At 36.6% G+C, this 24,562-nt stretch overlaps 1 protein-coding gene across 9 annotated transcripts in view; it reads left to right on the forward strand.

Annotated features, from left to right (window-relative positions):
- The window catches only part of TNRC6B (trinucleotide repeat containing adaptor 6B), a 130,414-nt gene that overhangs the window by 63,121 nt on the left and 42,731 nt on the right, over positions 1-24,562 (forward strand). For all 9 annotated transcript variants that reach the window (XM_082046901.1, XM_082046907.1, XM_082046906.1 and 6 more), the window contains one exon: positions 23,818-23,905. In XM_082046901.1, coding sequence (XP_081903027.1) covers positions 23,818-23,905 — 88 coding nt within the window. The remainder of the gene's footprint in view (positions 1-23,817; positions 23,906-24,562) is intronic.

A 24,562-nucleotide genomic window follows, 5' to 3' on the forward strand; every position in this document is an offset into this window, starting at 1 on the left:
TTCATGTACACTGGTTGTGGAATATAAATGTTGACTAGATTCAAATTGCCTGTAAAAATACTTCGTTAAACCTGAAGTAAAACCCCACAAGCTTTTTGAACTAAGTGTAAGGGAAGGCTCCAGCTTGTGCTACAGGACTCAGTTATAGCAATATTAATAGGAATTTTAAATTAAGTAGCCTTGTCTTATAAAGTTTCTGTTCCTGTGCTGATTGTGTTCAGATTAACTGTTTGATACAACTCAACCAGACCAAATAATAATGAGAGAGAGAGGGAAAGTGGACAGGGCATTAGGTTTATTTTTGTTTAATTTTGGCTGTACTTGCGTCCTGTAATCCTATTCAGAGCAAATCTAGATTGCCTTGGCAGGAATGCTTGCTAACCAATATGCTGGCCTTGCTGTAGTATTCATGCCTGCTTCATCTGATGGAAACACAGTGATGGTAGTGTGATATTAGGAAACTAAAACCAAAATTGCAAATGAGTGAAGATTTAATCTTCCTAATAAGTTGTTCAGATGTACTTCTTCGTGATGGTGTTTCACCAGCTTTCTTTTAATCAGGAAAAATGTTTTGAAAACCACTCTATTACAGTGGAAAGTTTTAGTGAATGACTTAGGATGGGAGAATCGTAAATTTTACATGCAAGTAATTTTTTAGCAGTTTGAACCAGTTTAGTTTCCTTGCACAAAAGATCTGAATTTGCATTGAACCACCTCATCTGTGCATGGTAGCTCTTCTGGAATGATTGTTTCTGATTAAGTCTCTGGGTGACGCATATCACAAAATAACACAGTATTGTGAACTAATTTATTCTGCTCTGTTGTTAATTCAGATACATTTTTGCTTTAAATGTACCGCTTTCCACAGATCAATTCTATGTCCTGATACAGAAAAACTGTGGGAAGTGTGTTCTTACTAGATTTTACCTAAAACAAGAAGAAAAAGGAGAAAGCAGATGGAGACTAAACTGAGAGAGTCCAGAATTTACATGGGCAGCTTAATATTCCATAGAGCTCCAGTTGCTTAGTTCTTTAAGTTAGCTTGCTGTGGTTAAGCCATGTGTAATTGAACAGGTGAATTTTTGGAAAGTCAGTATCCCTTGAAAAAGTTTTGGGGGCAAGGTTTTTTTCCCAGGGGTGGATTTGAAGGCAGTGTGTACTGTTATGAAGGCGATGAGCTGTATTTGCACAATGGGATTGTTGGAGCTGAGGTGAGCTGGTGTCAGTCTCCATTGCATTCTGCTTCTGTCAGATAATGGGAAGTGAAACTCTTCTACAGTCGACTTGCAAGTATATGGCCAGCTTAAGTTTATGTGACTTCCCTTGATCTTTTTATTAAGAAAATTTATCTTTTAAATGATGTTTCCATTAGTGCGAGGTAACTTAGTTAAGCTTAAATCGTTTTTTCCCTTCACATTCCTAGGCCTTTTTTTTAATTAAAGTAATATTCTGAAATATTAGTTGTGGTAATTGATTGAGCTTGAGCATTGTGTGCCATGTGCGTTTAATGCTAAGCTGTTAAAAACAGACTTCATCACTGGCTCAGTGGGTTAATAACAAGGTTGTAGCTTGTTCTGCATTGTAAGTTTAAACTGCTTAATAGCAGTTAGCTTGATTTCACTTTTTCATCCGATTTTTTAGCAAACTTTGAGATAATTGCCTGTTTTCCAACTTAGGGCATCTTTTGATATTTGTGTGTGTATTATATATGCGTGTATATTTATATATGTAATGTGCATGTTAGCAGTTAATGCAGTGAAGAACTACCGGGTATCAGCTGACATGTGGAAACTTCTTAGGAGGCCTTGGGCATTAAAGCCATAGTAAAAAATACTCTCAAAGGGTTTTTTGTTTGTTTTTGTTTGGGAAAAGCCTGCACAAACAAAAACAAATGCCATTCTGTAAGGTAAGTGTATAGCTCGGAGAGGAGAAGCAGAGAAATCTAGAGGATCTCTGAAGGCCACACAGAAAGTCAGTGCCAGAGCCAGACTTGAACTCAGAAGTTCCTGGCTTGTGGCCTGGGGCTGAAGCCAGTCGTGCACAGCTGTATTGAATTGTGAATAGAATGATGTTTTCTTTTTCCTAAGGCTTTATGGGAACAAAGCTGACTTTACCCCCATTATGATTTTAGTTAAAAGATGGAATTGTGTTATTTCACCTTTCTCAAAATTTCAAATGCTAAAAGTTCTATTTTGTGTTAAAACTTGCATTCAGTGGTTGTGGATTTCTACTTACCAAGGAGCGTGGTTAATGTTGCTGGGTCTTAAATCATTAACAAATCATAGTGCAATATCTCGAGGTCAGACTAAGGGCTTTTGCTGAGAGTAGAAGAATTCAGGGCTTAAAAGGTGTTCTGCCTACTACCTTGAGAAGTATTAATGTCATTAAAAAAATCCCTGAAAAGTGCATGATTTTCTTTGTTGTAACATAGAAGTAAAAACCTAGCTCTGAGGGAATCTTCCTGAAATAATAATTTATTAAACTGAAATTCACCTTCTCTATTTAACACTTGCGGAGTTTTTGATGAGGCTACAAATATTGTTACCCTTCAATGCATTATGAAAGAAGATAAAACCTGCTGTATGTTTGCTTACTGCTGTTTTATTCCTTGCTGGAGTAAAAAGGTAGCTTTGAATAGTTTTTATTGAATGTATGGACCATTTTGTTTATTTCAGGAGGATTACCCTTAGGGAGGAGGTTTGGATCTAAAGTATTGTTATAGGAAAACATCACTGTTATGAGTTATTTTTTTGTACTGTTAAAAATCTTCACACGTATTAGTATATCCATTTTTACAGTAAAAGGGACTTTCTTTTCCAGGTAAAATGTCATTAGTTCCAAGCTCTAGCAGCAAAGTAGGGTTTGGGTTTTTTTTTTCCTCAGGTATATTTGCTTTATCTTGTGTACCATTTCTTGCTGACTTAGGCCCTATGCAAATGTATAGTAAGGATATTTTCCTAAATTACTGACACGGAACCTAGCTAGAGAAAACAATAAAAACAAAACAAACAAAAAAAACATTTCAGTGCTTTACCTGGAAGTAATTTTTATGTTGTCTGTTGAAAATAACAAAAATGTTAATTAGTTCCAAAAAGAAATCCAGGTATTGAAAGCTTAACAATAAAATATTTCACTTCTGAGGGGTTGAAGGACTCAAGCCCCCTTTCCCTGTTCTCCCCCCTCTGCAGCAGTGCCCCAGTGTTTTCTGGCACGTGCAGTGTGACTGTATTTCACTATTTGGAAAGAATTGTTACTGAGTGATATGTGCTTTAGGCCTGCATCTAAAACTTCTCATTGGTAGTTAACGAAAATCAGAATAATTAATATGAGCATTACAGTGGTCTCTTCTTTTACTTGTTCTCCTTTTTATGCACTCTGCTAACCAAGCCAGATGGAAAATGCTTTTTGAGTTTCCCTTTTGGTTTCAGACATTTGAGTGTTTACAAGTCCCGATTCACTTTGGTTGCGGCTTCAGAAGACACAAACTGGATGTCGGTCGGGTTTGTTGCACAAGCCTGGGCCACTTTAGAGGTTGACATTGTTGTGGCATTTCTTGCTTTATTCATCTGTTACAGCTGGTAATGTGTTGTAATTTAATTGTTTAGTTCTTCCCAGCAGGTCTCACAGAAATACTGTAACCATATAGAGGTGAGTGGCTGAGTTTGGAGTTGGTACCAACCCAGTCACCACTCAAAACATTGTTATGGACTAGATTCTTGTGATGGTGAATGAGAGACCCAGCTGAGACTGTTTTATTCTGAGCTGTGTTGTCTCCTAATTTTAAGGCAGTAGAGGTAGCTTCAGTGGCAGAATAAAGTTCTTCCTCTCTTTAAAACAACACATTAGTTAAGAGCGAGCTTATAAAAGGCTGGCTTAACTAAGGATATGGTTTCCAGTGGTCCCCAATGTGAGTTTGTTTTTGTTTTTGTTTTTGTTTTTTTCCCAGACTCTTTAGAAAGAGCATAAGAAAAAGCTGGTGGCTCTTATTTGGCACACTTCCACATTTAAGTTAGCCATGTGTAAATTACATTTACTATCAGTCTAGCCAGCACTTTCAGCATAGCAGATGGATTTGATTAAAGCTAAATATCTGGTCCTTCACCTGAAATTTTGAATTTTCAATGCTTATATGAGTGAATTCTCTTATCACTTTTATTGTAAGGTCAGGCTAACCTTTTTGCTATGTAGCATTGACCATTTTTTCAATACAGTGGCTTCATGGAAGGATAGACACTTTGCACTGGCAATATGTGTGGAAGCATCAATAAGCTGACAAATTAGATTTGAGGTTCTAGGGTTTAAATGGCTTTTCTTTCAGCAGGAAATAGTCTCCCACGTCAGCTTATGCTTTTTAACCTTCAACTTTATATAGCAACGAAGAGCTGACCTGTCTTTATGCAGAGCCACCTTTCTTAAAGAGGATAGAGAGAAGGTTTAACTGAATAGATTATAAATGCCTTTTTTTGTGGAACATGAATATCTTACATTCCTGTCATGTATCATATGCTGGTTTTGCATAGCGTCTGAAAAATGAAACTGCTCTGTTCCACACTTTGACAGAATTCATCAGTGGTGAATAGGAAGAGGTAGCTGTTAAAGATAGGAGTCTTCAGATCTACTGTCAACAGAGGTGAAATTACTTCTGTCACAGGAAACATGCAGGACTTATGTGAATCTATATGCCGAATGCTTTATGTTTTTGATGTAGCTACTTCTCTGTTAGGACCAATGCTGAAAAAGAGGACATACTTTTAACCACTCAGAAGTAAAAATGTCTTTTACTCTTTACAAATTACAGTCTGTGTAAGTTTTATGCATTTCTTTCTTCTTATGACATCATTGCTTAACATGAGAGATATGTGTTTTTCATTAAAAATAAGATGTTTATCTTACATAATGTAATAAGGCAAAAATTACCTAAAAGTAGCAAACACTAGTTCAGTTCAGAATTTAACAAGACAAATCAGCTTAGTTGTGGAACTTCAGGAATGTGTTAAGTGGTAAATTTCACCTATATAATTATAATTTCCACCTCAGTTTTCCCTTTGTGACCTAACGCTTTTATTTTCTGTGGACCATTGTGGTGGTGCTCTTTTGTAATCTCTTAAGTGGCAGTTCAGTGCCTTCCTCATTTTTGACTATTTTGTGGATTATCTCTTGCTTTAAAACTTATTCAACTCTTGCATGGCAGAAAAAGAGTGCGTTGCATGTCCAGAAGATGAACCATAACCATGTCGTATGTGGTTTGCAAGTTCCTGTCATCTTAGAATTTTTGTATGTTAAAGCAACTTTATGATGTGACTTTTCATGTTGTAAAGGAGTGCAAACTTCTGGAATATAGCTATTCCAGAGCTGATGTAGTTTACAAGAGAAGATTCTTATTTGGTAGTAATGTATAGTTAATTTAAAAATATTTCCTTCTTGCTACTTGAGTATGAATGGACAATAGATTTTTCAGGCGAGGCATATATCCAGTCCTCAAATTGATTATTTACTATTTTTGAAATTTCTAACTTGTCTTAAGATAATGTATTAAAACACAAGAGATATTTAAATGGAATTGAAGTTAGAAGTTGATCTTGTACTGGTGAATGACATAAGCAGCAAGTAGAATTCATCACTTAAGCTGTAAATTATCATTCCTGAAAAGAGACAAGGAATGATAACCCTCAATCAAGATTTCAAAAATCCTGTCTTCTGCACTCAATACAAATAGGAAAAACTCTCAGATGAGTGACTGCTGAGATTGGGCAGACACCAATTCCACAGAAATAACAGCATATTTAAAAGAAATTCTTTCCCTGGCAGGAGACTATCCTTAGTTTAGATAAATGCCTGAGGATACAGTGAACACTTCACTTAAACTTTCTAATGCCTTTGCTTAAGAAATAAGGAAATGATTGTTTACTTAGCAATTAGTAAGGGTTTCATGTCTAGACTAGGTGGTTTAATCTGTGCTTTATTTCCAGAAGGCATGAAATAAAGTTTTTTAAAACACAGGGAATGTTGCACAGTATCAGGACTACAACAATGGATGAATCAAAGATAGTTTATCAGATGATTGAACATGAGAGGTGGCAATCAACAACTATTTCCTAGAACTACTTTTGTTTCTATCCCTTAACTCTTGTGGCTAGTTAAATAAGCTGTTAAACAGTTTTACTGTTTTCCACACTTTTCCATTCCTTTTGGAATGAAGAAGAGACATTTCTACATTTTTCTAATTTGCAACTGTATGGATGTCTCAGGTCATCTGCACAGATTATAGGTAAAATGCACTACGGTGTTTCGCAAAGGCTTGTGTTTTCCGATTTAAATTAGGAAGGGTGATTTAGGGTGATAATGCTTTATTTAGGGTGATAATGCTTTATTGTAATGTAGTGGACTCCACCTGTCATGGTTTTGTTCCATGGATTCCAGTAATTTTCAGGTTTGTTTTTTTTCTTTTAGCAAAAGCATGTGAATAAGCAGTGTTATTTCTAGTGTTAACCTAATTTATCCTCAGACTGGTCTCTTTTTAAAAATGTGTTTATCATGAGACAGTTTTAGTTTTCTGTGACCTTACAAAGCTCTTGACTTACCCTCTAATATTCTTCCTGATAGTACTTCCTTTGGAGAACAGCTGTCTCTATCTTTGCAAACATAGCTTGCCAAAAAACAAACAGCACTACCCCCATCCTCAAAAAAAACCCAAACCAAAACCAAACCAAAACAAAAAAAAACACACCAAAACAAACCACCACCATCCAAACCCAGCAACAACAAAAACCCACCACACAACAAAACCCCACGCTGCAAGCAAAAAGTAGTATTGAGGTGTTTACCTAAAAATTTTTGTTTTATCTGTCATATCAGTTAGTGGAAGTAAGTAATAAAAACCAGGAGAAAATTGAAATTAAAAGGTTTGAGATGCTGCAACTTTCTAATAGTGAGGCGCTTTTACACTTCTGTACAAGCATTATGTTGCACTTGTCGACATGAAAAAAGGGGGTGAGGTTTTTTTCTTTTTTATGTGGAAACTGATTTTTATTAGCTTTCCAAAGTATATGTTTTCATGTTTTCCTGGGAGGTACCTAAAACAGAAGGAATTTTCCTTGGTACGTATTCAGTCATGTCATAAAACATAGGCCTATGCTTAGAAATTTAATATTAGCCTTTAGAATTATAAAGAATTTGTCCTTCACAAGGAAATAAGGGTGCACAGCTATTGTCAAATCGAGAGTCTGTAATTGTTGTTGAAAAACACAGCAGCAATTTTAGGCCTTTGAAATTTAGGGAAGTGTATCACAATTAAACTTCTGCTGTTATGTGCTGGTTGTCTGTGTCTTCCGCCCACTGTTTTGGACAGTATCTTGGGCAAATAGCAAACCACTAGATTTCAGAGAATGTTGGTATGATACTGTTACCTCAGCATGGTGATCAACATTCCATACGAATGAAAAATTCACAGTTGCATATAGTAAAAAATAATGTTCTAGGTAATGAAAAGTGCAAGCGGGGCTGACAGTCACTGTTTTCCTTAGTGAGGGTTTTGGTTCTTTCTGTCGTTTTCAGATCTTAGGTAGTCTTTTTCTTGCAATGTCAGATCAAAATGATCACATTTTCTTCATATCCTCAAAACTCAAGTGATTATATGAGGAGGCAAGTTTGGAGAGGCTTTGAATTTTTTGGCTGCTTAAGTGACTTAATGAGGAAGGATTATTAGTTTCTTGTAGTTCAAAACAAGTCTTGTCTTGCACTTATACTCTGGTGGTGTTTTCATTTTTCCTGTTTCCTGCGCACAGTTTCTTTACAATTCTCTAGCTTTCATTCTGTGTGCCAGTGAATAATTTCAGCTTACATCTTAATTAGTCGCTTGAGTCATGACACGAAGTATCGAATTGTGATGTTTTGAATAATAATTTTATCAATCTCACTTTTGAATGGAAAATGACTAATGAAAAAGCTGGCCAGCTGGTTGCAGTAAAAAGGATGGGAAGCATGCATCTGGCAAACAAACACTTCTCTACCAGACTGTGCAAAGAATTTGTGCACTTAACACATGCAAAGGTTCCCCGAGAGTCAAACAGTCATTTTTTTCAGTGTCCTCAAGGTCTTGCTGCTTTAAAAGTAGATACCAAGTCTAGCATATCTCCCTATTGTTGGCAAACTGCACTAGAATAAAATTCACTTTATTGATTGAGAATGTATCGAATTTCATAGTAAACCCCACACCTTTCATTTATTCATTTATATTTTATGACTAAGTCTTATGTTTTTGCCTTCAGAATATCTGTAGCAATGCCAATGCAAGAAGGAGAGGACCCAGAACACTTGTGGTTTACCCAGTTTCTTGAGCAGAGTCTGCAATTTCTCATCCTCACTGAGCCTCTAATGAGACCTGATCCCTGCCTGTCCACCTTAGCAGCAGACACAAGCCGCAGAAAAATAAGAGGGCATGGTCTGATAGCAGAATTGCTCAGTTCATTGTCATGTAGGTCTTCCAAATCTCACTCCATCCTGTGAATGTGTTGTGTGTTTGATTCCAAAAGGTGTTTAAAGGAGACAGGTGATTTGATTTAATTTATCAAGTTGAGTTTTATCAGTGTTTAAATCTTCACACAACAGTGGGGAGGGAGGAAGGTTATGTTAGTTTGTGTGTTGTAAAGAGTATATCTTAGAAGGCATGCCAAAGTTGATATATGACAGGACAGTCTGCTTTAATTACATGTTTAAAGTGGCAAAGGTGTTTAAACATTTTTAATTGTGAAACACCTGGCTTAAAATTTAGCACTACTCTTTCACCAGAACTTAGTTTTTCATCATCTGTAAGCAACACCCTATAAGCCACAAGTATTGAATAATAGCCTTATAAAATAGGGTATTTTAATAATACAGTGTATATTGTATCTCTGTAGTACTGTCATGGCAAGTCCTGACTTTATTGTTGTCTACAGTGGAATCTTGATAACTTTAAGTACAACCATGATGTGTAACACTGTAGTTCTAATTCCTTCCTTTGTATACATACAATCCTCCATGATTTATGGAGTGTCTCTTAAAAGCGTGAGAACATAATGCAACAAAATTACACATTTTGCATGGGATATCCACGATACATAATAGTAGATAACAGTTAGGGACCAGCATCTTTGTGTGTATAATAAAACTCTTTTTGAGAACGGACTGAGTACACTGGAAAATGTTTTTCACTGATCGTTAGAACCAAAGCATAAACTCGGAAATACTGTATTGTAACAAAAGGATCACATGTCCGTGCTTTTCCAGACTTGAAGAATTATTTGCCTGACGGTTATGTCTGTAGTAGGTCTGTTTGTCTGGAGAACTTATACTACTACCACTCTTCCCATAAAACTTCTGTGGCTGCAGACTAAAATTTTGCTTCCTCCTTGGTTCGAAGTATATTTGGACACATCTCAGCAGTATTTGATCTTGAACTTGGTCATACTTCTGAGAGGCAAGGAGTTGATGAGGATCTTCAAGACTCTTGTTGAAGGTTGAGTGACTAGTTTAACCCAGAAAAACTCAGCAACCTTTGAGCTGTTGACTTCCAAAGAGTTATGGGGGGTGGGTTACTGTTTATTGAAGCCTTGCTGTTAAATCTCATCAGTTCTCAGTTGAAGGCACAATGCTTGAATGATAATGTAAACTATGTTAACTAGCTGTTGCCCCATGTAAGAAAAATTGCTTCATGTGATGAAAGCTGTATATCAGATATAATACTGATTTATTTTTTTCTCTGATTTTGTGCTTTAAGAGAACTCAAGATAAAATTATAGTAGTGATACACACCTCCATCACCCAGACAGTAGGTTTCTACTGACAGATTATGGCTTTTTGAAAGGGAAAAAAAACCAAAAACAACCAACCAAAAACTAGACCCAGGCATTCATTCCATAGTCAAAAGAAAAACATGCTTTGTAGTTTAAAACACAAATCAAAAACCTGTTTTTCATTCTGCCAACTCTTTGTCAGCCTTCACTGCATCTTGTTATTTTGGTGGAAAGTAAAACTTGCGCTTGAGCCATGTTTGTTTGTTTGTTTTTGTGGTTTGTTCATTGGTTGTTTAAAAGAAAACCCCAACAAACAAAGAACACCAAAAAACCCCAACCAACCGAAACCAAAAAGCTGCTGGGCTGAAGTATTAATTACACAAATTTTTTCATTTAATTTCTTCATCAACAGTGTAACAGTGAAGTCTCCTTTTCTAATACAGGGTTCACTGTGCAGTGAATCTGCAAATGTTTTTGCTGCATCTTGATTTGTTTTGTCTTACATAGAAAACAGTAGTCCTTCTCCAAAGCAAAAGTATTTTTTTTCAGTTGTATTTATGTCAGATTCTCAAACTGAATTTGAAAGGGAGTTTTTTCAGGAGTTTAGAGCTTGCCACATTTGCGATCTTTTCGGTAGGCTAACAGGAATTTTTAAAAAATTAATCTCACTCCTATCATTAAAATCTGCAAATCTGGTAGCACATAGAAGCAAATCAACTTTGGTATGTTTTAAAAAGTACAGCTGCCTTTCACACTAAAATAAGTGTTACAGATTGGTGTCTTGTGATAGTTATGGTCATTGGGAAGAGTAAATAATTGTAAAGGAGTAGTGTTTGTAGCAGGTCAAGTGTGGACATGTTAAGTTGTAAGATCACTGAAGTACTTGGTTAAGTGATGACTACAATATTGTTTGCTGAAAGCATTCACTTTGGATTCATAAAGGTGATTTCTTTTGAGAACGGATATTGAGTTTGTAAAAAAAAAATAGGTATTTTGTTTCCTTAATTACTGGAATACATGATTAAATGTTAAGATGTAGCTTCCTTTCATTTATGGGATCTGAATTGCTATTTGAATTGTGTCTCAGCTTGATATTACTTGTTAATTTTTCAAAAGTGCTGAAGAATATCACACTCATACCTGTCGTCTCTAAGGAAAGTTACAAAACAGAATTTTACTAAAAATAACTTGAGAACTGTTTTCTGTGTTTGGAGGAAGCCAAACTTGGTGTCTTTATGAGATTGCTGCCTGAAATTGTGTGACCTTTGCAGGAGTGAACATGACTGAGGCTTTATAGTAGTATGTTGGTGAGCAAGGACTGTGCAATTCACATCCCGTTTGGAGTGTTATGTCCTTTTTCTAGTGGAGTGCTCCTTAATGGCAAGAGCCATTTATTCTTCGTACTGCTGACTTGTCCTGTGACTTTGAACACAGGTTATTTATTCTTTGCTTGGGCTTACTCATGTGTGGAATTAAGTTTTACATACTTCTTAGTGTTGTTGTAATGCTTAATTAATATTTATAAAGACCTTCGACATCCTGTGATGAAAGGAGCTGTGCAAGTGTTCAGTAGTGGTATTATTTTATTAGTGAAAATACAGGAGGAGTCAGGAGGTTGCCAGTTTTTAATTCAGAGTGAGCAATGGAGTCATTCTGTAACCTTGAGCAGGTCATGCAGTCTCTTGTTTTGTAACACATCCTGGGAAAGCTCTGTGTTGTGCAGCATGTGTTTCTTCCCTCCCACAAGTCATTCTAAATAAAGGGAGGAGTGGAAGACAAGTATACAACTTCACCAAGCTGCTAAACATAGCTGGTGGTACTTAAGGAAATACATCATTACAAGTAGCAGAGGGTGAGAAGGTAGTGGATCTAACAGTTGAGAACTTGAACTTGTGTTAGTTACTCGTAGACTAGACTGAATTTTGCCTGTTGCAGTACGCTGTACTTAACTGCATCTCCACTGTGAAGCGAGTGTATATAACCTTTATTGCATTCTAAGAACTCACTCATTCGCTAATCCATGGTGTTTAGCTGGTAAACAAGTTCTTACTTTAGACTGAGTACTGTCGGTATTTGAGCTCTGTGATTGCCAAGATTGATAATCGGCTCGTATAGCATCTAGTATTTGGCTGTTACATAACAATATACGTATCAGGCTCTTGGGTGGTTTTTCCCTCATCTGACAGAGGAAGGTTATGATTATACACTGTCACTAAAATTACAAGATACTGGTGAACTTTTCGAAAAGTATACATCTGTTTAAGACTTAGCCAGCTAACCATTTGTCTAATTACATAAGGCACAGTAGCATTAAATGAAATTATTTGCCATGCTTTATGCATGCAAATAGAGGGTTTCAGGTTTTTGTTTCATGTAAGATCCTACATCTGTGTTTTACTGATTGCACAAAACAAATAAATGATTTAAAACAAGGGGCTTCAAAACTGTTATTTAAAGTACTTTGTGAAGGAACCAGCTTGCGCAGTGACTTGTGAGGCACAGCTGAATGCAAGCGCTGGTTTGTACGTGTGCATTATGGTGGATTCAAATTGAAAGCACCTGGATCTTTCTCCTGCTGTATTGCAGTCTGGTTGTACAGCTTGTTCCTGGAGGCTTTTTACTTGCCTTTAGTCCTGCTTCAGCTCTCAGCTCAACTGGCGTAAGGATGGAGAGGCGTAGTGTTTGTCTTTAGCAAGGATAAACAATGGTTTGTAGTCTGCAAAATCAGCAGTTACGAAAAAAGGATTCTTCGTATAATCCTGGTTATATGCCTTAATTTATGGAGCAAGCTTAGTAGTAATGAAATATCAAGAATCTACCTGCCCAAGCCCAGCTGAATATACTGGACACACACAGATTTGTTTGAAGAGACGGTAATTTGGCAAGATTTATACAGCGTTTCCCAGACCTGCAAAATATGTTACTTAATTTTCTTTCTGCCTTTATTTTAGACTTCCTGATATGGATCATGACAGTGCTGAAACTTTGTAGCTGAATATTTGCAGGAAGTAGCTGAATGAATTTTCTTACCTGTTAAAAATAAATATTGCCTGAGGCAATAACTGGAGTAGAAAATACAAACCTTAAATGCCTTTGCCAAGAAAATCTGAGCAAGCTGTAAGAGTTGTTTTTTTTAATGTATTAGAAGTTCAAGTAACCTTAACTTGCTGGTTCTTCCAGTTTGGCCTACAACAGATGAATAATAACTTTGTATGGAAAACCTTGTTCTTAACTTCCCACTGATAAAATTAAATACATTCTCGCTTTAGTATTTTGATTTAGTATAATTAAAATAATGACTTACAGTTTGATAAATGTTATTTTCATTACTACAGTGCCCTGAAGCACTGTATATGGAAAATTTTACAATATTATACAGATCTGGAGGTATGTAATGTGCTTGTCAGGCTATTAATTCACTTGCATAAAGTGTTTTGGTTTTTATAGCAAGTGAATTTAGAGTGTTTCTTTGGAAATTGAGTAGAAGTAAACAATCAGGTAATTTATAAAATTAGGTATAAATTGTGCCATTCTGATGCTGTGAGGGTATCCTTAAAATATGTCCGGGCAGGTACAATTCCAAGCACCTCATCATTCAATAGCTGCTGCTTTTAAGCAGCATGCTGCTGTCTGGTTTGGGATAGTGGGTGGGTGGATGGATGGTTGTTTGTTGGGGGTTTTTTGGTGGTTGTTGTGGTGAGGTTTTTTTGTTGGTTTTGGTGGTGGTGGTTTTTGTTTTGTTTTTTAGTAATTTACCTGTCACTCAATAGAAACTGCTTCACTCCTACACATATTTCAGGGTTTTTTTTATGGATCCTTCCTGAAGTGCCACTCCATGAAAGTTAAGAAAACCTCCAATATTTTAAAGTGTGTTAAACTACAGCAATAACACTGTAATGTGGTATTATCTAATGTTTTCTTTATTTCCACCTTCCCCTGTTTCCTGTATCTTCAGATAGTTTGGATCTTTACCAGGATGACTTTTAGGTCTCTGTTTTTCTTTATGACTGAGAAGCACAAATATAAAAATGTCAGTCATAATCAAAGAAATGTTAAAGTTTGTTTTAAATGTAACTGCTTCTGTTCTCAAAGATTCTGTATGATCCAGTTTCTTCCTGTCTGTATGGCCTGTGCTGCTACCACAAATGATGCTATGGCAGAAAATGTTTCATTTAATTAAACTCTATTATACTTTTTTCAGTATTCTATCTGAAATGTCACATTCTGACATTAAAACAAATGTCATCATTGTTTGGCGTACTGTGGCATAGTAACCATAGCAAATAGATTCATTTCTTGGGACTTCTTTTAGTGTTAAAAATAATTATATTATTTGCATTTAAGACAGAAATGTGTAATTTAAGATGATACAGAGCTGCTTTTGTTAAAATTAAGTTTACACCTAGCCAGGAGATAGCATTTGCTTTTTAACTACAGTCAGAAGATTAACAGTAAACAGGTGGAGTTTTTTATAGCACATCTCATACATACCTACAAGAATGCATTATTAAGATGGCAGTAATGCTCATCAGCTTCACTTGTGTCACAACTTTTAGCCAGTTCGGAGCCCCAGTGAGGCACTGGTAAAGCTGCCGTTAGAGCTTGGAGTGTGACTTGCAGAGACCATCTGGGCTGCAAAATGCAGTGGTGGACTGATCCGGGCACCTGAAGTGGGGGGTGGCTCATTTAGGGGTTTCTGCTTCAGGGTCTGCTCACTGGGCCACTAAGTACAGAAATACTTGCTCATTCTCCTCTAAGAGTGTCCTTGCTGTTAAGAAAACAGCCATGTGCTGGGCTATATTAGCAAGGGTATGGCCAGTGGGTCAAGAGAAGTGATTCTTTTCAACACTTGAGTGTCTACCTTTGACATGCTGTGTCCAGTTGTGGCTCTCATGCGGGAAAGACACTGACGTATTAAATGACCACTTGGATGATTAGTGTTCTGGAGCACATTTTGCATGAGGAGAGGCTGAGAGGACTGGCTTTCTTCAGCCTTAGAAATAGAAGGCCTTAGCCTTCTATACTTAGGGTAATGGTGCTCTGTCTTCAACTGACTAATGGGAGGGTGTAGAGAGACAGACTCGTCCTGGTCCACAGTCATAAACAGGAGATGGCAAGCACAAGTTGCAGAGAAGAAATTCTGAATAGATATTGGGAGAGGCAGATATGATGGGTGTAGTTAAAAAACAAACAAGCAAAAACACACAAAAAAACCAAAACGAAATAAGCTCTTCACAGTGGCGATAATCTCTCTATCCCTGGAGATGCTCAGAATGTGACTAGGTCCTTAGCAACCTGCTTGGTGATGGTACCACTCTGAGTGTGGGGTTAGACCAGATTGCAGGTGACTTCCAGAGGGCCCTTCAGTCAGAATTACTTGTGATTCTCATGGTGAGACTAGTAAGAGTATCTAGTGCAGAAAACACCTTTCAATGCCAAAAGATGAATTGGTTAATAAAACACACAAAAAAACCCCCACAGAAAACCAACAGACACACCAACTGCCTCCACCCCTCAAGAAAAGAAACAGCAAAACCAAAAAAAACCCACCATATCATGGAAAGGACTGTGTAGGGGAAATGTTCTGTGCAACTTTTCTTCTTTAATTTTCAACTGAAAGGATTTTTTTTCTCCTGCCATTGACATCATTAGAGATTATAAAACTTGTAGAGTTTACATCTCTTAATCTTTTAATACAAAGCAATACTGGCAACTACTTGTGCATACTGCACTTGCAGACTAATAAGCAATCCTTTAACTGACATCTGGCACTTTTCCCAGATAGCCTTCATTCATTTCAAAGCCCGTGTTGTGTGGTAAAGTAGGACTCTTGAGGTATTTCTGTATGGACAGTGAGGTAGGTAAAATGTTCTTTTTGGGTAGTGTAGTAAAAAGAAGTGTCTCGCATGCAAAAGCGAGTTCAGCAGCAGCTCCCTCAGAGTGGTGCAGCTGTCCAGAGCTGTGATATAACCCCCACACACTCCAATCATTGCAGAAATGAAAGGACTTCACTTAGTGGAAAATACAGAGAAAAATTTTGCCAGGTAGTCTTTCTTCTTATTTGCTGAAAGTATGGCTTCAGGGAGATTTAGAGCTTGAAAGAGTACATATTAGCAGGATAGATCATTTGTAGTGGAACAGAGATCTCAACTATACTTGAGGAATGCTAGCTCTTTGTCAAAAAACTGACTTGTTTCTCTCTAAGCCTGTAGCAGGCAGGTTCTTTATTGAGATTTTATTGTGGTAGCTGTCATTCTTTTAGTCTTCCATGTTTTGTTATGCATTTGTTTCTCTTCCTATTTTTTGTGGCTTTTGGAACCACAACAGCATTTTTTCTGGCAAACAGTTGTAGATAATGGAGCTTTCTACGCATGTGAATAGTTTTTACAGGAAAATAAGGTTATGTGATAATCACACAAAACCTTGAAGTCTTGAATAGAACTGTGTCTTGCTGAATGAATGTTCTGATACAATAAATTACTGGGCATCTTAATTACAGGCAGATTTCTAACTGAATGTTTTGCCATTCTTGGGCTATTTTTATGGCATTTCACAATTCTCTAAACACACTTTATCTGCATCTTTGGTATGCAAGAGTGCGCATGCTCTGAAATAATAATTACTGATCTGTAAGAACTCTGAAGCATTTGAAGACTGAAACGGGAGGAAGCTCACTTAGTTCTTGTGTTCTAGAACTTGGGCCATCACTTTCTGTTTTCTTAAAACTTTTTATCAGCTATGGCTAACATTTGGAAATTTTAGATTGTACCTAGAATTCATTCTATGAATGTATATAAGTGATACAGCTGGAAAGAGTAACTCTGTAAAAGGAGTGCAAGCAAGAAATATGGAACATTAAAAACATTTCAGTTATTTTTCTTACACAATCCAAGGTTTTCTTATTAAAAGGAGACTATTAAAACTGAAATTAATCCCTTCCACCAAAGCACTTACTGAAGCGTGGAGAACGAAACCTCCTTATTTATGAGCACTTATTGTTGCATTGTAGGCCTTATACTGTCAAGTTATTTAAAGTAAACAGCCCATAAAGTAAACAGTCAAAGTTTTTTTCCTTCTATTGTGTAAATAATTGTGTATGTAAGTATGTAAATGTATGTATGTGTATATATATATATATAAATCCTCCACAAAGACTTAATCTTACTCTATTAACAAGTTTAATAGCTGTCTATGAGGAGTCTTTCTCTAGAAAAAAGTACTTTTAGCAAAGTCAGTTTGCCAATGTTTTAAAGCTGATTATTTTCTACAGCGACTCCAAATTACTGATGTTTTGCTGCGATAAAGGCATATCAGTTGTTCCAGATATGCTATTTAAAGTAAGCAAACTTCTTGCTGTGACGCTGTTTTGGTTTTCAGCCAAAGAGAAGAGAAAAGCAGCTTGCTCTAACTCCTTGATGAGCAATAATCTTTTGCCTTTTGAGAACCCAGCTTTATACAGCATTCATAAAAACACACTTTCTAAAGTCTTTTCATTTAATATATGGCAAAGTGTATCTTGTGTGTGTATAAAAGGCTCAGCTTACCCTTGCAGGGCAGGTGTGTGACACATTTTCTTGTCTTACATGTGTTATGCTATGTACATATGTTACAAATATGGAAGTTTTAATTTCATACTCTACTGAAGGGCTGAGTTCTGATACCCTGTTTTTCACTTTCATTCAGAAAGTGTGTGACAGTCGTCCTTTTACTAACTGGTCAATTTAAAACTAGATAGTTTATCCCTTATTTGATAGAGCAGTTGTTCAACGATGCTGTAGATTTAAGTCTCTTTTTCAAGTGAACTGTTAGTCTTCTTTATTTTCCTCTTTGAAATATTTATACTCTGGATCTTCACGGCTGCTATTTTGAAGGATCCTTTTTTTTTTCCTTGTAAACATGAGAATTCATTTGGCCTAAAATAATTTCATATTCCATTTTTGCCAGTTCTCCCTAAAGCCTGACTTTCTGAATGGCTGTGCCTTATTTCACTGGCTTTTGTATGGCTTATGTCTGTCTGATTTATGCATGCAAACATTGCTTAACAATGTGGCCATGGTGTTGTGCATTTTAACTTTTTTTTTTTTAACATAAAAGCAATTTGATTTTTAATATTTTGGTCAGCGAGATCATTTAGCCTTTATGTAGCTTAGTCTGGTGGAAGTTAATTGTACCTTTAGGAATTTAGGATCTGTCAGCCCTGGGATTTATCCCATGCTGTGTTATGTCTTGCTTCTGTTTGATGTTCTGTTTGAATGTGCTGGAGCACACTTGCCTGTTTGGACATGCCATACTCTCCTCATGCTGTTGAAATAATGGAGCATGTCTGTTTCGTGGGATATGTTGGATGAAAGTAAACATAAAAATGTAAAGATTTCTATACTCTGGTAGCAGTGAATTTAGTTTTGCTTCGTTTTTCGTTTCTGACATCCAGCTTCCTGACACAGTTCAAAACCTTTCATCCACCTTGAGCGTTTGAAGTAGTAAAACTGCCAGTGTTCTTTGCTTGCACATTAATGTGCAAGCCCTCATTTGGGAGTTGGTAGTACGCTTTTTCTTCATTGCTCATGACCCTTATTTGTAGTCAGCTTATACATTTTAATGTGTGTATATATAAATACTTTATTTTGGCTAGAGGATTGTACCAATAAAGCCCCTGTTACAGTTAGGAGAATTGCACAGATGCAGGTGTCTATGTGAGGGTCCCATATGCAGAGTATGGGGTAAAGGAGTAAATATAGTTCAGAGGAAACAGTCTCCTTAATATATTAGAACAATGTAGGAGTTGGTTTCAAAAGAAAATGTGCTCACTTTTACTAGGAGATCTTTCTGTGATACAGTTTATATTGGGTGCTGTGTGGAGAAGTGTTGCGATACAATAAGGTGCGGTTTCATTCAAATGCAACCAATTTAACATGTTCCTTTGAAAGGAGAAGGTTCCTTGCTGCTTTTGTGCACTACTTCTGTTGTTCATCTTATAATACTCTAAGCTAATTCTGTTTACAAAATGAGGGATGTGGTCCAGGTGAGTTACTCTGATTTGAATTTGCTTGCCATACAATCAACTGAGTTCCAGAGAAGGCTCAAGCAAGGGAAGGTCAGGGACAGAGCTTGATGAGGAGGAATGAAGTGGAAGAAGATTAAACCTACTTCTCCAGTGGTGGCATTAAACTGTTCATGAAATAGCACTGTTGAACACAGCTTACTTTTCTCAGAGGGATTTCATCCCTGTGTCATCTGAGAGGAGCTTTTTGCCTTAGAAGGATACCTGACCTTGAGCTTGTTATAATGGTGTCTTGCGATGCCTCTGAGACACCAATGTGTGATGGCTAATTCTGCTGATATCCAGGCTGTATAACTTGTCAGAAATTTATGATAATGAGAAAACTGTCAGAAATGCGGAGAAGCTTAGATGCGTGTAGTTAGAGTTCGCTGGAAAGTCATCTTGCTTTAAATCTGGACTGAAGTTGGGTACCTTAATGTAGATTAAATTTCTGATTTGGTCTCTAAAGTTTTGAGTCTTTTTTGTCTATTTCTAAATGATCAGAAATATATTTCTGGTCTGATATTTTGGATCACAAGGGGCCTGTCTGTAAGAAAGAGTTAGTAAATTGCTCAAGTGTTGCCTCTAAGTGAAACTGGTCTATGCATACAAATCATTATCTTATGATAGCCTTTGACTCTGGGTAGTTATGGCTAAAGCCTTTAGGGAAAATTTAACAGTTGTTAATGAGACCTTGTAGCTATATAGATAAAAGTTTTTTCTGTCAGTGCTGCTGAGCCTACAAGTGTAGTTTTGGATTCTCCCTTAGTCTGGAAGAAGATACAAGAGTTGGCTCACAATTTGGAAGCAGATTGTAAATCATCCTAAGGTTATTACAATGCAAAGAACAGCATGCACCTATAGAAGTTTACTGTCGCTCCTCTGTTGTGTTATAGTACAGCTAAACCAAATTAACTGTACTGAAAGTAAGCAAAGCATGGGGTCAAGAGTTGGGAAGATGACTCACAGCACTGGTATCTAGTCCACATCTTTACGTATGAGGAACTTCCAAACAGTATTATATTGTTGTCCTGTAGCTCTGTGGGAGGAACTGGGAACTGGTAGAGTGCCACTCCCGAGTTTCTAGGAATTTTAATTTCTTACATTTTGCTTACACTTTTTGTGCAATTTTAGTTTGAGAGTGACTTTGTAGGGTTGGGGGGGTTTTGTGTGGCGTTTTATCTCTCCCTATCAAAGTGTGTTGCCAGCAGATAGTGTGCAATATGTAATACGTCATCTTGTTTCACGATTCAGTTTGTGATAGCAAGAACTTAGAAGGCAACTTCTGTCCTCTACCCATGCCTCAAGCCCGTACATTGTGAGAATAAGTCTTTATTTAGAATTTTCTGGGAAAATTAATACTAGGATTTGTGACATTTTCCAAAAATTGGTAAATTGTTTTGGGGAGGGCACATTTCTTGAATACTTTTTTTTTTTTTTTTTTATTTTTTTTTTTTTTATTCCCCTGACATGGCTATCTGTTTTAATAACTTCACAAGTGTTTTCTGTTACTTCTCTAGTTAACTAGCTAAAAAACCTTTTCTCTGAAATGGTTGCTTTTGTCTTAGCCAGATGAGGTTGTTATAAGAACTTCATAAGGCATTTAGTGTAGTGCATCATAGCTACTGGGTTGGTTTGATTTGGTTTTGGTCTTCTGTAAAATAAAATTTTGGGTTATAACCTATAGTTTCTTTTCATTTGTAAGCTGTTAATATGCCTTACTTTGATTACTCAGAGTTAAAGTCTATAACAGACTTTTAAAATACTTTTCAGTGATGTTGAATTTTAATATATTTTTTATTATTATTTTTTAGGAAACATAAGTGCAATTAGGTCAGATTTTTAAGATCGACACATGCTTTCTTGAAGACAGTTGAAGTAAAAAACTGGCTGCTGCTGGCTGTTTAGCAAACTTCCTTTGCAGGATTGTGGTGTGTCCGTGTTCCCATTACTATGTGCTGGTAATAAAAACCAAACCCACACCCCCTTGTATTACTCTAAATCCACTCATTTGGAGTTGATGGATTTTCTCCCCATGTTGATCTTGTCAATGTAGGCAGCTGGTCACTGGATTGCACATCATGGACCCCCCCTGGTTTCCTTGACCAGGCCAAGAAGTAGCAGCTTTTTAGCTAATGAGAGAAGATTAATAGTCAGTGTTGTCTTCTGAATGAATTTATGTACTTGGAAGCTGTGTTTATGTTAAACTTATCAGAACACCTGACACTCCAAGATAACTTTGTGTTTAACAAGCTTTTTGCGTACAACTGAAGAGGGAAACCTTTGATCATAAAACTTGAAGTGCATCAGAGTGAAAGCGGCAAGGTGGCAAGTGTGATTCTCAGAATGGCAATGAGCTGTTTCCCATTAATTCAGTTAAGTTTCTAGCGATACATTATTAGCATGTCTGTGGCATCAATGGTTGCTCTGTCATTTGGAGAGTGTTACTTCATACGTGCTACATATTTGTGAGGTTTCAGTTATGTTTTGTCAGGAACTTCATGGTGGTGTAGCTGTGATGCAGCCCAAGTGTTCAGATGGATGCCTTTCTGTATCAGTAGAACTTAACTGTGTGCTTACATGAACTGAAACCTAAATTACTAAGTATTGATTGTTGCTATATTATAGTTGTTGTTTATGTGCCCAATGGAATATTAAGTGCACATCTGTCCTAAAAGAGCAGAAGAAGGGGAGGTCACCATGCAAAACAAAGGTTTCTGTGCATCCTCAGTACCACTTGTCCGTGTGTGTCTGGAAACAAGGCAGCGGCAGCAGCAGTCGCCCTGTCCGGGACTTACCACAAAGACAGATGACCACAACTAGATGTTTACTTCTGGGCTATGGATCTTTTGTCCTTGGCTCCTTCTATCGCTATATGTCATTAATAAGCCATAGCTTCAGCTTTGATTATGAATATGACCTTTTTCTCATTATTTTCCATTCCGCGCTCTTCTGCTTGCAAAATTAAGGAAGGTGCTTTAAACTGAAAGTATGGCTGTGTGCCAAGCAGTTACTGGAAGTCATTTTGTATTTTGATCTTACCCTTTTTCAGCAGCTGTTTTAAGACAGCTCTTAAACTTTTGCCTGCTGCAGGAAGTTTTTTGGAAATAATATATTTGTAACTGGCATTGCAGCCCAAAAGGCTCACGTAGCTTGACGGTATGAATGTAGTGAACAGTATTTGAGGGTATAGTAACTTTGAAAGATAAGAGCATCACTGGAGAGCTTTTTCATATTGCATACAATCTGTAGCTTAAAGAAGATGGAAAATTTTATCTCGGTGCTATGACAGACAATGCAAAGTATACTGGCCTCCCCAATGCGTCACATCTTGTGCTGTTAGTAAAACAACCTGCTGGGCTTTTCCTTGCCAAAGTTTAGGGCTGGGAAGTGTGCTTTGACATTTTACAGAGAAAAGAGCAGGAACTGACCTGGCTTAAGCAATACCAGTCAGAGTGCATGAAACGCTGTTCTGTATGATGTGGAATGCTTGCCTCAAACTTTGTTAAATGCAGACTGAACTTGCCATTATTAATTAATTGCATTTGGTAATAACCTCAGAATGTTGTTACTAAGGACTCGTCTTACCCTTATGTGTTTTCTCCACCCATTAAAAAGGAGAGCCTAACTTTAGGAAACAAGGGAAAGATTTTATTACTGTGTGTAGAAACTTTGCTCTTTGAGAGAGTTCCATGAAGTCCTAAATCAGGAAGCGATTAACACATAACATCTCAAAATATTTTTGTGGAAATTGATTCGTTATGTAAATGTCTCTTTGTACACTGACTGGCAGTATCTACTGAAAATGCAAACAAAAATATTACCTATACCATAGAAATGCAATGGAAGAAAAACTCTGAATGATGTGACAGCAAAGCCAACTCAACTCTAATCTTTTTAAATTGTGACCAAAAAAGAGCTTTGATTTGTGCATAAATATAAGAAATAGCTCAGTACTATTATAAACTCCCATTTTGTTTATAAAGCTGTTCTATTTTTCATGAAATCTTTTTCTGAAAGATCATAGATTATACTTGCTCGTTGTTTCCCATTTGTAAAGTACACATAAGGTCCTACCCCTCATCTGCCAGATCATCTTTTTGCGTTAATTGTCTTTGTCATAATCTTTTCCTATAAGTAGGAATTGATCCAAGTGAGGTGAAAACTTGGCCTTAAATTTAGTTTTAAGGAAGTGAAGAGAATTGATTAGCGAAAATGTGGTTCACCATAGAAACAGATCAGCCAATACCACATATGCAGAAAATTAACTATTTTCTGGTACTTTCATATTTGATACGAAACATAGCAACAAGACGATAGCTTGACAACAGTAGCAGCTGCACATATTTTTCTTCCTTTTTTGAAAGAATGTTCTTGTGGAAAAAAATGTATTCCCTGCAAAGTAATTTATATTACAAGTTTCATCACAAAAATTCTGTGGGTGGGTACAATAGGCTAGAAATTAAATTTGTGATTTGTATAATAAATGATGGTTTTGATTTGATGTGACACTTCTAGTCTCTTACAAGTGACACAGCTACAGGCAATAGAATAATCTCTTCCCCTTGTGAAGATAAATGTATCAGACCAAACGATCTTATATTAAATTACAACTTCCCTTTTTTACCATATGAGAAGATTCATGAAACTGTTCATTAAATAAAAGCACAACCCAATTAAAAGGGTACTTTAGCCAAAATGTCTTGAAGATATTTTCTAATATTAGACATGTAGTTAATTTGTATAGGGTACTGCTATAAGAGGCTTGATCCAACTAAAGGAATTTTCCTTTATGCTGCAAGTGGTGTGATTGTGGTCATACTGAGCTAGAAGATGCTTTTCTTATCTCAGTTGGATTGAAACCATCAAATGCAAATGAAGTATCATAATAAGAGGAATCTAGTATCTCAACTGCCTTTCTTGGGGGGAAGAGGGGTATAGTACATCTGGCTCATCTTATAGAACTTGATTGTGCTCATATTATTGGTTGTCATGTTTTGGCAGAGAGAAGGAGCAAGAAAGGGAAGAACAGTTAATGGAAGACAAGAAAAGGAAGAAGGAGGATAAGAAAAAGAAGGAATCTGCTCAGAAGGTAGGGTTTGATATATTCGAAGTCTTTTATCCAGCTGGAACATAAATAGCATTTGTGATGGTAAGATGTTAAACTGTATTTGAGCTTAATATTGTTTAGAGTGATGCTTTATTAAAGACTATTTTTGCATTATTTTTATGGAATTTAAGTGTTTAACTTACAAATTTCCTCTCCTTAGTGTGTTATGTGAAGTAAAAGAAGGGTTTTTTATATATAAAGCATTAAAAGTAAGTGATTGAATATGGGTCTCTTGATCTGTGCAACTCTTGTGGTTTTGAGGTGTTTGGGGTTGGAAATGCTGCCAGTTTTGCAATTCTTGCAGTAAAATTGACTAAATATTTTCCTAGAGCAAGATGATACTTTTTTTTTTTTTTTGCAAGTCCTCAAGGAATTTTATATTAGTTTATATTAAATATTTACCACTGAAGGTTCTCTTTGTTTTGTGCTAACTATCACTTAGGTTTTATACTTTCTGTAGCTAGTAGCACTTTTGCTGAAGTTTACCAGTTCGAGCTGTGGAGAATTGATAAGCCACTGTGAATTGTTCTTGTTCAGAAAATGGGTTTGAACACTTGGTGTATTAGGAGCTCTCTATTTTGCTGAAAATCTAGTAGATTGTTCTAGGTGTTAAGCTGGCATATGAACTTGAGTCTCTTG

The sequence above is a fragment of the Streptopelia decaocto genome, assembly GCF_964273445.1.
Source record: "Streptopelia decaocto genome assembly, chromosome: 1".
Taxonomy (NCBI): Eukaryota; Metazoa; Chordata; class Aves; order Columbiformes; family Columbidae; genus Streptopelia; species Streptopelia decaocto.